Source organism: Leucopleurus acutus (genome assembly GCF_964270905.1).
Source record: "Leucopleurus acutus genome assembly, chromosome: 6".
Taxonomy (NCBI): Eukaryota; Metazoa; Chordata; class Mammalia; order Artiodactyla; family Delphinidae; genus Leucopleurus; species Leucopleurus acutus.
Genome location: NC_139149.1, coordinates 17029759 through 17045116, shown reverse-complemented (window position 1 = coordinate 17045116; position 15358 = coordinate 17029759). Strand labels below are relative to the sequence as shown.

General features: G+C 33.2%; 1 protein-coding gene across 5 annotated transcripts in view; it reads left to right on the top strand.

The window, feature by feature from the left end:
- Nucleotides 1-15358, top strand: part of DPP10 (dipeptidyl peptidase like 10) — a gene marked incomplete at both ends in the record, with an annotated part of 1304794 nt that overhangs the window by 809806 nt on the left and 479630 nt on the right. For 4 of the 5 annotated variants that reach the window (XM_082841087.1, XM_082841086.1, XM_082841085.1 and 1 more), the window contains one exon: nucleotides 6292-6387. The exons of the other annotated variant lie outside the window; for it this stretch is intronic. In XM_082841087.1, coding sequence (XP_082697213.1) covers nucleotides 6292-6387 — 96 coding nt within the window. The remainder of the gene's footprint in view (nucleotides 1-6291; nucleotides 6388-15358) is intronic. 5 annotated transcript variants of the gene reach the window in all.

Sequence of the window (15358 nt, the reverse complement as noted above, 5' to 3'; positions counted from 1 at the left end):
CAGCTAAGAAAAATTTAAAGAAATGGACAAAGAAATAAGGAAAAAAAAACAACCAGAAAGAGGAATGAAGTATTGAAGTATATACAGTTCATTCAGTAATGAATGAAGACAAATAAATTAAACCTTGTTTTATCTGATTATTGTTTAAATTTAAAATTTAATCACAATAGTTTGAATTACTTTGATGAGTTGATTTTATAATAAATTCTAAGGGCAATTGAGTTAAAAAAATCCTATTAAAATTATTGAATTATTTCAGATTATAGAAAATAAATGGAGTTCAGATTATTTACTAAAATTATTAAAATGTTAACTGATCAGTATAATACAAAATGAAAAAAAAAATGGACCATTAGTTTAATTCATTAAAAATATCTGAACATTTAAATAAACATTTAACATATTAATCTAGCAGTAGAAAAGTAATAATAGTTTGCCATGACCAGTTGGATTTTGTTATAGAAATAGAGGGTGGTTGGAAATAGGAAATTTCATTTATAAAACTTTTATATCAACACATTAAAGGAGAAAATTATGTTTATATAAAAGGCTGGAAGTGTATCATGACATAGGTATAATTTCAGATAAAAATTCGAAGTGACATAGGAATAAAAACAAATTACTTAAGCATGATACAGATTCCTTTCCAAAAATCAAGAAAAAACATCTTATTAAATAATGAAATATTAAAGATGCTGCCATAATAAAAGAAGACAGCAGGATTGTTATTTCATCATTATTATTCAACATTGTTTTGACACTCGAGCTAATGAAATAATTCACTAAAATGAAATAAATGCTTTTTAATGGTCATCCAATATGCAAAAAAACAAAAATAAAATATGAACCTCTAATTATTCCTCACATGATAGACAAAAAGTAACTCAAGATGACTTATATGTAAAATATAAAACTATTATCCTTTTAGGAAAAAAGATAGGAGAAAATCTTCAGGATTAGTTGAAGCATTCTTAGTCTTGACAATAAAAGTGTGATTTATAAAAGGAAAAAATGATAAAGTGGATCTCATCAAAATTAAAAAACTTTTCCTCTGCAGAAGTCCTTTTTAAAAGGATGAAAAGACAAGGTGGAGGGCTGGAGGAAATCCGAAGTTGACATATCAACAAATGATTTACATCTAGAATAAAAAACTCTAAACTCAACAGTCACAGAAACAAAACAATCCAATTAGAAAATGGGCAAATGACATGAACAGACATTTCACTTAAGAGGATATAAACATCGCAAATAAGCACATTAACAGATGTTCATTAGCTATTAGGGTAATGCAAATTAAAACCACAACGGCATATCATTACACATATATCAGGATGGCTTATTTTTTTAAAAAAAACACCAAATTCTTGCAAGAACACAGAAAAACTAGGTCATTTCTACATTGCTGGTGAGAATGTAAAATGGTACAACTACTCTAGAAAAGCATCCGATTTTTTCTTACAAAAATAAATGTGCACCGTGTGACCCAGCAATTGCATATTTTGGCATTTATCCCAAAGAAAGGAACATTTATGTTCACATAAAAACCTATAATTAATGTTCATAGCAGCTTCATTCATAATAACCCCAAGCTACAAATGATAACCCAGATTTCCTTCAACAGATGGATAGTTTAACAAACTGATACATTCATGCCCTGGAATAGTACCAAGCAACAAAAAGGAACGGAGAATTGATACACTCAACAACTAAGATGGATCTCTGCCAATCTCAAAATATTACATAATGCATGATTCCATTTACATAGCACTCTTGAAATTACAAAATCATAAAGATGGAAAATAGATCAGTGGTTGCCAAAGGTTGCAGAGGGAGGTTATGGCAATAAAAGGGCAACACAGGAGATTCTGGTGATGGAACTGTTCTCTGCCTTACTGGTACTCATCATATTTGATATAATTGCATAGAACTAAAGACAGCCACATATACTCACATGTACACAACTGAATACATGCAGAACTGGTGAAGTCTGAATAAAGTTGGTGGAGGGTATCAATGTCAATTTCTTTTTGAGATATTGTTTATGCAAGATATCATATGTTATTGATGGAAACTGGAGGAAGTGTATAAAGGATTTGTCTTTCTGTATTATTTCTTACAACTGCATGTGAATCTGCAATACCTGAAAATTTTATATATATATTACGTGTGTGTGTATATACACATATAAATGTATATATACACACATATATACATATAAATGCCTATATATACATGCACAGATATACATATAAATATATATACATATAAATTTAAACTTTAGGAAAAAGAGAAAATGTATTTTCAGATGATAGAATTGAATATGTAGAAAAATAAAAGATTTAATTCCCATTGGCATTTTAAAGAAAATGTGATATGGTGAATAATATAATTATTAACTCTGTGTGTGTGTATTAATTAATTTAGAATAACAATGGGAAGTATTCTGTTCACAATAACAAACCATATATACTTACTAGTAAATATAATAGGAAATGTGAAGGATCTATATGAAAAATAGAAGATGAAACACAATTAATGTACCTAAAGTTTAAAGTTTTCCAATTCACTGTGTATGTATAATGCTATTTTAATAAGATTCCCATTCTGGTGAATTTTAATATGATTTTTAAGCTCATGTGAAAGAACACGTTTGAGAAATCCCAAAATAATATTTCAAAAAAGTGTTTGAAAAAAAGATTGTATGGTATGCTGCATTTGCCTTACAAGGTGTTTTTTTGTTTGTTTGTTTTACATATGCCCAAAAAATACAGTAAACACAATATGTGGAATTTACCTAGGAGCAAAAAATATAGTAAATTTTTCAATTCAGTTGATAAGGATCATTTATTTCATAGATTGTGCTATCATAATCTACTTTCCACTGAAAGTTAGACTCCTACCTCCTACCTTTACCTATATAAATTTCATTGGATCAACTAAATAAACGCATATCAAAGAGAGATGGTAAAATGTAATCATCTAAGAATTAAAGGGATTGTATTGGACAAATTAGGGTGCATTTATATAATCTCAGGAAACTTTAAATTGTGAAACTTGTCTATACCAAAATCTGGTCTTATTGAGATATCTCATAGAATAAATATATTTCTGAAATCCTGATAAAGTTAGCTCATCTGATTAAAATCCCAAACTACTATGACAGAAAATTAATTCTAGCATCAAAGCTTTTTTGCTGTGTCAAACAAAAAGCAGTCATTCTTTTTTCTAAAATGCTCTCATTCCTTCACTTGTCCATGCCATTCCCTTTCTCTGTCTTTTGAAACCTGTAAGGCCCAGGTCATTTAACTTTTAAAAATAAAAATGAATAGATTTTATTTTCAAGAGAAATTTTATGTTCACAGAAAAATTGAACAGAAGGCACAGGGATTTTCCATTTACCCTTACCTTCACATGGGTAAAACCTCCCCCATTGTCAACATCCCACATGTGATATGTTTACTACAACTGATGAACCTATATTGACACATCATTATCACCCAAAGTTCATATTTTACTTTAGGGTTCACTCTTGCTGTTGTACATCCTATGGATTTGGACAAAAGTTTAATGACATGTATCTACCATTCTAACTACTAGTATCTTTAGAGTCTCCATTGTTTACATTTTCCAGCATGTTACATAGTTGGAATCATACAGTATGGCGTCTTTTCAAACTGGCTTCTTTCACTTAATAATTTAAGGTTCCTCCATGTCTTTTCATGGTTGATAGCTCGTTTCTTTTTATCACTTCATAGTATCACAATATCTGGACCACAGTTTATCCATTCACCTACTGAAGGACAGACATCTTGGTTGCTTCCAGATTTTGGCAGTTATATATAAAGCTACTATAAACATCCATGTGCAGAGTTTTGTGTGGCTGTAAGTTTTCAGCTCATTTGGGTAAATACCAGGGAGCACAATTGTTAGATTACATGTTTAGTTTTGTAAGAAACTGCTAACCTGTCTTCCAAGTATCTGTACCATTTTTCATTCCCACCAGCAATGCATGATATTTGGTCATTATATTTTTCATTATATTTTTCACTGAAGGCTTTTCTGATTGTTTTTGCAAGATATTTTCCTTCCTTTGTCTGAGCTCATACAGTACTCTGTATCCTCATTCTGACATCCATCGTATTCTTTCTTGCTTTGTGTGAACCCCTCGGGGCAGGACATAGATATGTCTTCTGCACCTTACAATACTTCACTTAACACCTTGAAAATTAAGAGCCCTAGTATTTGTTGAATGAATAAGGTAAATTTAAATTTTGTTGTGTCAGACTGTCAAATGGAGCATTTTGTTTTGCAAATCTATATATAATCACGTCTTATAATAGGCTTGGGTCAAACAATTCTCACTAGTTCCATCTGTTATATTTTTTTCAGTTGTTTCTGAACAATTATTTTGTGGGTTAACTACATGGCTGATTCATGTTGAAAGAAACTGCATTTGAAGTTATTGATTCTTTGCCCCAGCTTTTCAGCTGGAAGAAACAAAGCTCTTGCTGCAATAAGTACTGAACTTTTAAAAAACAATATCTAATGAGGTTAGCATATATTATTGACATTTTATTTTCAACCAGAGTTAAGGTCACAGCTGAAAGGTCACAAAGATGATTTTATACAGTAAATAAACAATCATATTATTTTGCAAAGAAAATGAAATATCACAAACTTGTCTGTAGCCTCTTTTGTCTAAAAGTATGTTTGCTATGCTTAATTTTGGTATCTAAACTGTGTTGTCCTTCCATTTCTTACATTTTGGGATTTAAAAAGGAAGTACACCTAGTTTATGTGTCAGGGACTAATATAAACATGTGCTTTTCATTCATATTCTGGCATATTGAGTTTTTACATTTAACTCCTAAGTCCACTTAGTATTTGTTGGGTTTATTTGTGGAATTTTGGGATTTATTCTGTTTATTTGGTGAACTTCCTTTCAAGTTGGGAAGTTTTATTGATCATATTTGTTTGGGACCTTTACCTCTTCATCTTTGGTGTTTACAACAAAACTGTAAATTTATCATTAGAGAGAATATGTTGAAGTGATTTTGGAAAGTATTGGGCTGGATTATGGTTAAACAGTGAAAATGTGTGCTTTGGGGCACAATGCACAATAGAAATTATTAACTGCTTTCATATTATATATCACTACATAACAAGGGATTGATCTCTTAAATTTGTGGTAGCTCAAGACAATTTTAATATTGAAAATAATTTAATGGGTTGAAAAGTATCATGGAACAGACAAACTTCTAATGCCAAAAACCATTAAAATTTCCACTTTATATTGTCATCTAGTTAACATATTTTTAAAGCAAAGTAGTCCAGATAGTGTAATTCATTAGTTTTTTTTAAGACATTTTAAAACTTTTTATTTTATGTTGGAGTATAGCCAATTAACAATGTTGATGATAGTTTCAGGTACACACTAGAGGGACTCAGCCATACCTATACATGTATCCATTCTCCCCCAAACTCTGCTCCCATCCAGGCTGCCACATAAATTTGAACAGAGTTCCCTGTGCTATACAGTAGGTCCTTCTTGGTTATCCATTTAAAATACAGCATTGTGTACATGTCAATCCCAAACTCCCTAATTATCCCTTCCCCCCATCCTTCCCTCCTGGTAACCAGAATTTCATTCTCTAAGTCTGTTTTGTAAATAAATTCATTTGTATCATTTCTTTTTAGATTCCACATATAAGGGGTATCATACGATATTTCTCTTTCTCTGTCTGACTTCACTCAGTATGACAATCTCTAGGTCCTTCCAGGTTGCTGCAAATGGCATTATTTCATTCTTTTTAATGGCTGAGTAATATTCCATTGTATATATGTACCACATCTCCTTTATCTGTTCTTCTATCGATGGACATTTAGGTTGCTATTGTAAACAGTGCTGCAATGAACATTGGGCTGCGTGTATTCTTTCAGACTGTGTTTTTCTCCAGATATATGCCCAAGAGTGGGATTGCAGACTCATATGGTAGCTCTATTTTTAGTTTTTTAAGGAATCTCCTTACTGTTCTCCATAGTGGCTGTACCAATTTACATTCCCACCAACAGTGTAGGAGGGTTCCCTTGTCTCCACACAATCTCCAGCATTTATTGTTTGTGGATTTTTTGATGATAGCCATTTTGACTGGTGTGAGGTGATATCTCACTGTAGTCTTGATTTGTATTTCTCTAATAATTAGCGATGTTGAACATCTTTTCATATGCCTCTTGGCCATCTGTATGTCTTCTTTGGAGAATGTGTCTAACCTAAAATTTACTTTATTTTAGATGAACTCACAAATTCATCAGAAACCAGATTGTCCTTAGAAGACCTCTTCAGGAAAGAATTTGTGCTTCATGATCCAGAAGCTCGATGGATCAATGGTATGTGTATACATTCTTATATGTTATGTTTATTTCAAGTTCTGTATAATTAAAATTAAATAGTGGTTTTGTTGACCACTGGTTGACCACCAGTGGTTATTTTAATTGACATTATGCTTCAATGATTACAGATACCATTTAATCAGAAGTTTATACCTTGGCTCATGTGAGAGAAAACTAATTTCTAAGGTAGTTCATCAATAAAATTATCCCCCAAACATTAGGTTGACTGCTCTGTATCTGCTCTTCCCTCATGAATCATTAGTTATGTGACTGCAAACACGTATTACATCTCTAGCATTTCTCTGGGTAATTCTCCTTGGTGTAGAAGTATAGATTTTGGGAGCGTACATATAAGTGATTCAGATTTGGCAATCAGATTAATTTTCTTCTCTCTCTTTGTGGCTTTTCTTTTTAAGTTTACATGCCACAAACTAGGGAGACTCTCCAGTCTGAGAGTCTACAAAGTTGACTCTACAAAGTTGAAATGACAGAAGGGGCATGGGAACACATTGCACTTTTGCTTTTTGTGGCTTGGCAAAGAAATCACCTCAGCTTTCCTTAGGTTGTTTCTGATTTTGCTATTTTCAAAAAGTTTTAAAAAGAATTTAAATTACAAATACAATCAGTCAATCGATCAATCAATCAAAACGACTGAGTGGCTCCATGGACTTTGGCTTGTCTTGGTGGGAGGTGGTAGGAGGAGTTATTGGGTAATCCAGTTATAAGAAATGTGTTGGTGAAAAGGAAGTCAGGTTTTCATTTCTGGAATATTACAATTTGCCTGACCATACTAATCACCATGGTTAGATAGCTGTTAATCTTTGCCCTTCATTTTATTTAGACATAATATCTTTGCTTGTTTTCAAGGCCTAGAGTAGGTTACATGTATGATAGCTAAGAAGAGCTTTGCCTTTGTATCTAATGAATAACGTCTTAACTTACAGTCCATCCTTTCTTCTGTAATGTCCTAATTAAATACATTTATGCCTGCAAATTAAATGTTTATTTATGGAAGCTATAAAAAGAATGTAACTTAATTCATGAGGGCAGGAGGCAAATCATACTTGTTTACCTAGCACTGATACAGTTTCTGGAGAGGAGCAAGCACTTAAGATTTGTTTTTTTTGAATAAATGAATGAAATCATTTAACAGAAGTTCAGTTTTATTTTTCTGTAAACTCAGGTTGCAGTTGAAATTGGTCGCAAGGTAAGTATTATCATGGTGATGATGTTACAAATAGAGAAAACAAGATAGCAGTTTTATTAATCTATTTGTATATTTTCATTTTGAATTGTTCATAAGTTTGGGTCTTGCCTTATTGTTGCCTTTGCACTGTGATTATTTCAGAGGTACACTATGATTTATTTCAGATGAGTACTATTACTAAATTTAAAAAAAGGTATGGAATTACGTAGCCTTGCTCTAATACGTAATGAATCTCCCACGAATCATTCTCCTAATGTGCCATTGTAATTTTATAAGTCATCTTTTTACTTGCTAGCAAGTATTTTCTATTGAAGGAGATGACCAAAAAACTTTGAGTCATTTCATTAGATTTGAAATGCTGAATAATATTCTGTTTTATTCATCATGATTTTGACCAAACTATAGAAATGTGTGCAGTTTTTGACTTTGGGAAGCAAGAAAAAAATCATGGGTCTCGTCCCCCTTCTCAGGTTAGCTTGAACTATTTAAAGAGGCATTTACTTCTGTGTGTAACTGACACGTTGGTATCGAAGTATCAAAGGACTGGAGCGGTGTTTAAGCAGAGAACTGCATACCAAATTAAGCCACATTTCAATATCTAGGGCACGCATTCTACTCTAATGCTTCACAAGATATCAAAATAAAATTATTTGGAGTTAATCATTTTAATCATTTTTTTTCATAATTTCTTTACCAATCATTGGTAAAGCTGATTTTGAAAATATATCCTGGGACAAAGCTGCAGTGTATTATCATACTATAAATAAAACCTAAGATCAAATATATTTATAAAAGAACTTGACATAAAACCACCTTTTACACAGAATTAAACAATATCTAAGCTCTTAGAGCCATGTGGTCTTTATAAATACCACTGAAAGAATTGACTCACTGTCAGTAGGTTGTGTGCACTGGGTTGCTTTTCCAGCAGGGGAATACATTTGTGCTCATTTTTTCCTCTATCCAATCCAGATCACCTTTCTGGCAATCACTAGGTACTTGGCCTATTTACGTATTCCTCACAAAGCCAGATAATACAGTGGGGACTATAAATACAATGTGTAACCCTGGCTTCATTGTCACAGATTATATCTAAATGTAAAATGAGAGCTGCTTATTTATTCTCATGACATGTCTCACCAGGTTTCTATAGTATATAAGTGGCTTGAAGGAGTCTAAACTAAGCTCATTTGGAAGCTTCATTTAGTTCTTGGAGGTCACCATAGGAGCATTTAATACATTACTGGTCAAGGAGAAGGAGGGCATCTTGACGGCCCTGTCACGTGTAGGCTGAAGTGTAGAAATGTCATTCATTATGCTGCTTCTCAAACAATTTATCTGTGAATGTCAATGCAGCCTTGGATGGGTGCTCGTGTTCATGGTTAGCGTAACAACTGCCTTCCACCAAATCTGCTCAGATCCTTGAAATCTCCATTTTTATAGCACCTTCTTCGTAGTTATGTCACCTTGAAACTCAGAAATCCATCTTCTTTAACATTATTCATCTCCCCACGTACATTTGAGGACCTATCAATCATCAAAGAAAAATCTAATATTAATTGAGTGCCTTCTACGCTAGGCTTTGTGCTGGATGCTTTATGGACATATTTCATAGATAGCATGTAAGTTATAATGATGAACCCCAGACAACTGAGGCTAAAGCAAAACACTTATCCAAAACCACAGCTGATAAGAGGTGGAGCCTGCTTTAATCACTATGTTGAAGTATAAAGCCCCCCTTCTCCCAGTGTTTCACTCTGAGATGCCATTCCACATCTTTAACACATGCATTAACTACCTCTTTGACAATCTCATGGGTACAGATCTCACTGTGACTAATCCTTTCATGTTGAATATTGCAGTCATGTCATCTACCCCAAGGACATCCATATAATGGTAACTTATGCAGTCACTAAAATAATGTATAAGCATATTTACATGTTTATGGTATAAAAAGTAAACAAAGGTGTCTTTAAAACAGAGTTGATGGTATGTGATTCACACTGTCTCTACTGTATACCAGTGAGTGTTTCCAGATGGCTGGATTTTGACCTGATATATTTTTTTTCTTTTTGCTTATTCATTTTTTCCTGAATTTTTTCGATAAATATGTATGTTTATGTGATTTTATAACTACTTTTTCTTTTTTTAATTTAATTTTTCTTTTATATTGGAGTATAGTTGATTTAAAATGTTGTGTTGGGTATACAGCGAAGTGATTTAGTTATACATATACATATATCCATTCTTTTTCAGATTCTTTTCCCATATAGGTTATTACAGAATATTGGGTAGAGTTCCCTGTGCTATACAGTAGGTCCTTGTTGATTATGTGTTTTATATATAGCAGCATATATATGTTAATACCAAACTCCTTACTTAGTTTCATGGGTCTCCAATCCTCCAGCAGTCTCCTGCCAAATACAACTTTATAAGGCCCAGCTAAAAACTGTAAACACACTTCTCAAAAACCATCAGAGGAACCCCTTTGCCAATTGAATAAATTCCAAACTCCTCCCTTTGAATTCCAGACCTCTCAGGATCAAGCTTGGCCTCTATCCTACTATTCTACTTTATGTTTCAGGGCTATTGAAACATTATGTTTCAGGGCTATTGAACTGCTTGATATTCTTCATAACGCTCAAAAGTTCTTTTGACTCTGTGCCTTTGCCAACACTACTTTCTCTACCTGGAACCCTCTCCCCAATCTGACAGCCCCCATTTTGTCCCACTGGAAACTTGATTCCCAGGTGCAAAGTTCTTTTTCCTGCCAGCATCCTCTTCCTCTAAACCCCATAGGTTGATTCTCTCATATAGAAATTTCTTCCTTGATTATAATTATAACATGTCTAATCTCCTCTAAGACAGTGCTTCTAAAACTATTGTGAAAGACCACTGTTTTAAAATTTAATACTTTGTATGTATTTCCTATTTGGCACGAATCAATGTTTTTGAAAAATACAATAAAATCAATTATTAGAAAAATAAAATAAGTAAATATTACAAATACAGCCCCCAAATTTAGCTCATTATAATTAACTGTTTTAAAATTACATTGCAAAAATATATAATAAGTACCAACATAACATTGGAATAAAAGAGGAATTTCATATATTACTTTGTTTGAGAGCGGATATACAGGCGACTAATAGGATTGCTATTATATTCATAACTTTTTGTTATTGCTAAATGAGAATTAAACAAATATTGAGAGAAATAGTGATTATTCACATTAAATGCCAATTCTCAGGAACTGGCATATCAATATTCAGAGGTTTTAATGTAGGAAGTGAACTTGCTTCCTTCTTGTTAACTAATCTGGGTTAGATTGACAACGGCACCACTCTTAGGGGATAATGTATGTTTAAACTGTCTCTGTTTTTTTTTTAATAATATTATTGGAGAGAAGAAATCAGTCTCCAAAATAAGGATGATGGTAATGCAAGGAGATTTTAAAGCAATTTTAACAATCTCAGGATGTTCATTTTAAGCTTTTATACAAAATGAATAAAGTGATACTGTATTTTTAAACTTTATCTTCAACTCTTTACCACTGGCTAATTTCAAAATTTATTCTGTAGGTTATGAATCAGTTATCTTTTCATCAAAAAATATATTTTGGATTTTAAGTACATCTGGGGTATCCTGGAAAGACTAAGGTTGAATCACAACATCATGTAATGAGGTTCTTCTGCGTATAGTTAGTCTGTTGCTGGCTCACCCATGGGTTCATCTGCTCAGCTAAATTAGGCCCCTTATCATGCATTTGGATCTGGCGGCACTGTCACATTGCTACGAAAGCATCAAATGCTTACCCTCAGCTCAACTTATCGCATTGTGGACCAGTGGCCATCACTTCCCAACTGGGTGTAGTCTCCCAACATGACTCTTAGAGCAGCTCGGTTCCAAGAGACAGTAAACCCTGAGGAATAGGACTTGTGTCATATTTATGTTTGAGTCACCCCAGCAATTAGCACACTGTCTGGATCCAATTAAAACTCAAAATAGTTCGGTTAGCATAATGAGATAAACTATCATATTTCTTTGATATACTAAGGAGGGCCCACTTGATCCACAATCAGTAGAGGTTTCATTTCAGTTCTTTTCCTCAGGGTGTGCATAGATTTTTCTCTGATCTATACAGACTTGTCCTTCCCAGTGTCCATCACGCATGTGAGTTGTTGCATGGTTATTTTTTTTTGTGTGGAAAATGTCTAGCTGGGATGAATGATCACATGTGAGGCCCTGGATATAATTTTTTTTTAACATCTTTATTGGAGTATATTTGCTTTACAATGGTGTGTTACTTTCTGCTTTATAACAAAGTGAATCAGCTATACATATACATATATCCCCATATCCCCTCCCTCTTGTGTCTCCCTCCCACCCTCCCTATCCCACTCCTCTAGGTGGTCACAAAGCACCGAGCTGATCTCCTGTGCTATGCGGCTGCTTCCCACTAGCTATCCAGTTTACATTTGGTAGTGTATATACATGCATGCCACTCTCTCACTTCATCCCAGCTTACCTTTCCCCCTCCCCATGTCCTCAAGTCCATTCTCTATGTCTGCGTCTGTACTCCTGTCCTGCCCCTAGGTTCTTCAGAACCACTTATTTTTTTTTTTTTTTAGATTCTATATATACGTATTGGCATACAGTATTTGTTTTTCTCTTTCTGACTTACTTCACTCTGTATGACAGACTCTAGGTCCACCCACCTCACTACAAATAACTCAATTTCGTTTCTTTTCACGGCTGAGTAATATTCCATTATATATGTGTGCCACATCTCCTTTACCCATTCATCTATTGATGGACATTTAGGTTGCTTCCATATCCTGGCTACTGTAAATAGTGTTGCAGTAAACATTGTGGTACATGACTCTTTTTGAATTATGGTTTTCTCCAGGTATGTGCCTAGTAGTGGGATTGCTGGGTCGTATGGTAGTTCTATTTTTAGTTTTTTAAGGAACCTCCGCACTGTTCTCCATAGTGGCTGTATCAATTTACATTTGAAGTCAGGGAGCCTGATTCCTCCAGCTCCGATTTTCTTTCTCAAGATTGGTTTGGCTATTCGGGGTCTTTTGTGTTTCCATACAAATTGTGAATTTTTTTTTCTAGTTCTGTGAAAAATGCCATTGATCATTTGATAGGGATTGCATTGGATCTGTAGATTGCTTTGGGTCGTAGAGTCATTTTCACAATGTTGATTCTTCCAATCCAAGAACGTGGTATATCTCTCCATCTGTTTGTATCATCTTTAATTTCTTTCATCAGTGTCTTATAATTTTCTGCATACAGGTCTTTTGTCTCCTTAGGTAGGTTTATTCCTAGGTATTTTATTCTTTTTGTTTCAATGGTAAATGGGAGTGCTTTCTTAATTTCACTTTCAGATTTTTCATCATTAGTATATAGGAATGCCAGAGATTTCTGTGCATCAATTTTGTATCCTGCTACTTTACCAGATTCATTGATTAGCTCTAGTAGTTTTCTGGTAGCATCTTTAGGATTCTCTATGTATAGTATCATGTCATCTGCAAACAGTGACAGCTTTACTTCTTTTCCGATTTGGCTTCCTTTTATTTCTTTTTCTTCTCCAACTGCTGTGGCTACAACTTCCAAAACTATGTTGAATAAAGTGGTGAGAGTGGGCAACCTCGTCTTGTTCCTGATCTTAGTGGAAATGGTTTTTTTTCACCATTGAGGACGATGTTGGCTGTGGGTTTGTCATATATGGCCTTTATTATGTTGAGGTAAGTTTCCTCTATGCCTACTTTCTGGAGGGTTTTTATCATAAATGGGTGTGAATTTTGTCGAAGACTGTCTCTGCATGTATTGAGATGATCATATGGTTTTTCTCCTTCAATTTGTTAATATGGTGTATCACATTGATCGATTTGCATATATTGAAGAATCCTTTCATTCCTGGGGTAAACCCCACTTGATCATGGTGTATGATCCTTTTAATGTGCTGTTGGATTCTGTTTGCTAGTATTTTGTTGAGGATTTTTGCATCTATGTTCATCAGTGATATTGGCCTGTAGTTTTCTTTCTTTGTGACAGTAGATGTATTTTTGATGTATTTGTGGGGAGGAAGGTGATCTTCACTTCCTACTCCTCCACCATCTTGAAGGTTCTCCCCCTTGGATATAATCTTAATTTTATCGGACAATGTTGGAGACAACTGAACTCATCTACCATATGATATTCAAAAATAGATATTTAAACCTGTTATCTTTCAAATGATGTGTTACAGTATGACATATTGAAATAGGAAAAGTCCTTAAACAGAGACAAACCAGAGTCTTGCAGCAATTTTTTAAAGTCTTCTGAGGCTTGGTTTCTTCATCTAAAGTGGGGATAATAGTTCCTGTAGGCAAAAGCACAGTGAAAATTAAATAAGCAAAAATGTTCAAAAAGTAAAGATAAAAAGGTAAAGGCAAAAAATAAAAGTTAAGAAAACATAAAGAAAAAGCAAAAATCTGGAGCCAAATAGATCTTAGAATGGTTATTAGAATGTTATCCTGACAATAGCTTTTAGAGATGCTCTGGGCACCTGATAATCCTTTATAAATGCCCCAGGAGCCTTATCCTGATGAATTATATCCAGGATATTGAATAGAAATGAAAAGCCATTGTTGTAAAATCTTCATGAAAAATAAAACAAATTACTGAAATAATATCAATAATATTTACTCATAATTAGGGAAATGGGACAAATGAATCTAGTTTGTTATTTTTTGGTTTGGCACTGTTTTATCATTCAAAGGCTTCTGTCCATCAGTTCAGTTTGGTTTTGTTGCAGAAACTGTTGGATTTCTTTGTGTGCAGGGAGCTACACTTCTGACAGCATTATTACTTCCAGCTCTGGGTCAGAATTTTAACTCTTTTAACTTATTTTTAATTTTTTTCCCTAATTTTTTATAAACATCAACCAAGCTGATAGTTTAAAAAAGTAGAATTGAATTCATGACTGTGAGGTTTTGAGGGTAATTTATATTTTTATTGAAACATAATTTATAAGGAAAAAATATTGAGTAGAGAGTAAATGTGCAAAAGTAGGTATGTGGTTAGATAAATTATTCTACATCCATTTAAGGGAATATTATACAGCCATTGAAACTGATCTTTTGAAAAAAATAATGACATTAGAACATGCTTGGAATAAAATATTAAGTGGAAAGGGTAGAATACAGAATAATATGCATAGTACATTACCAATTGTATCACACACTTGTAGATGCTACAAAAGTTATATCAGAATTAAATATGCTAACATATTAAATAATTTTCTATGATATAATGTTTTAAATTTTTTATCTTTTTGTTTATGTTGTTATTTTTATAACATGTAAAAATCTACTAAATTCTCCTTAAAATAAAAAAGTGCTGGACTATCTTAAGAGGCACAGATTCTTATAATAGCACTCTTACTCCTTGTTTGTTGAGACAGAGTATTCCCTGTAGTTTACTGTTTCTTTTTCCCCTCCCAGTAATGTAAACACATTGAAATTATGACATCTGTATTTCCTGACTCACAGCTCAAAGAATTGAAAATTAGGTTAAAAATATAATTAATTGTTATCATTGCTGATCTTCTTTTTTAAAGTAATGTATGTCAAAGTATCTTACTATCAAGAGTAGATCATTTCCTGCCAAAACTAAAGAAGTGCTTACAGAAGTATATCATTAAAGCATATTTACTTTTCTGCAGATTACCAAAAATGTTCTCTTTATTGCTAAATGATTTACATGCTCCAT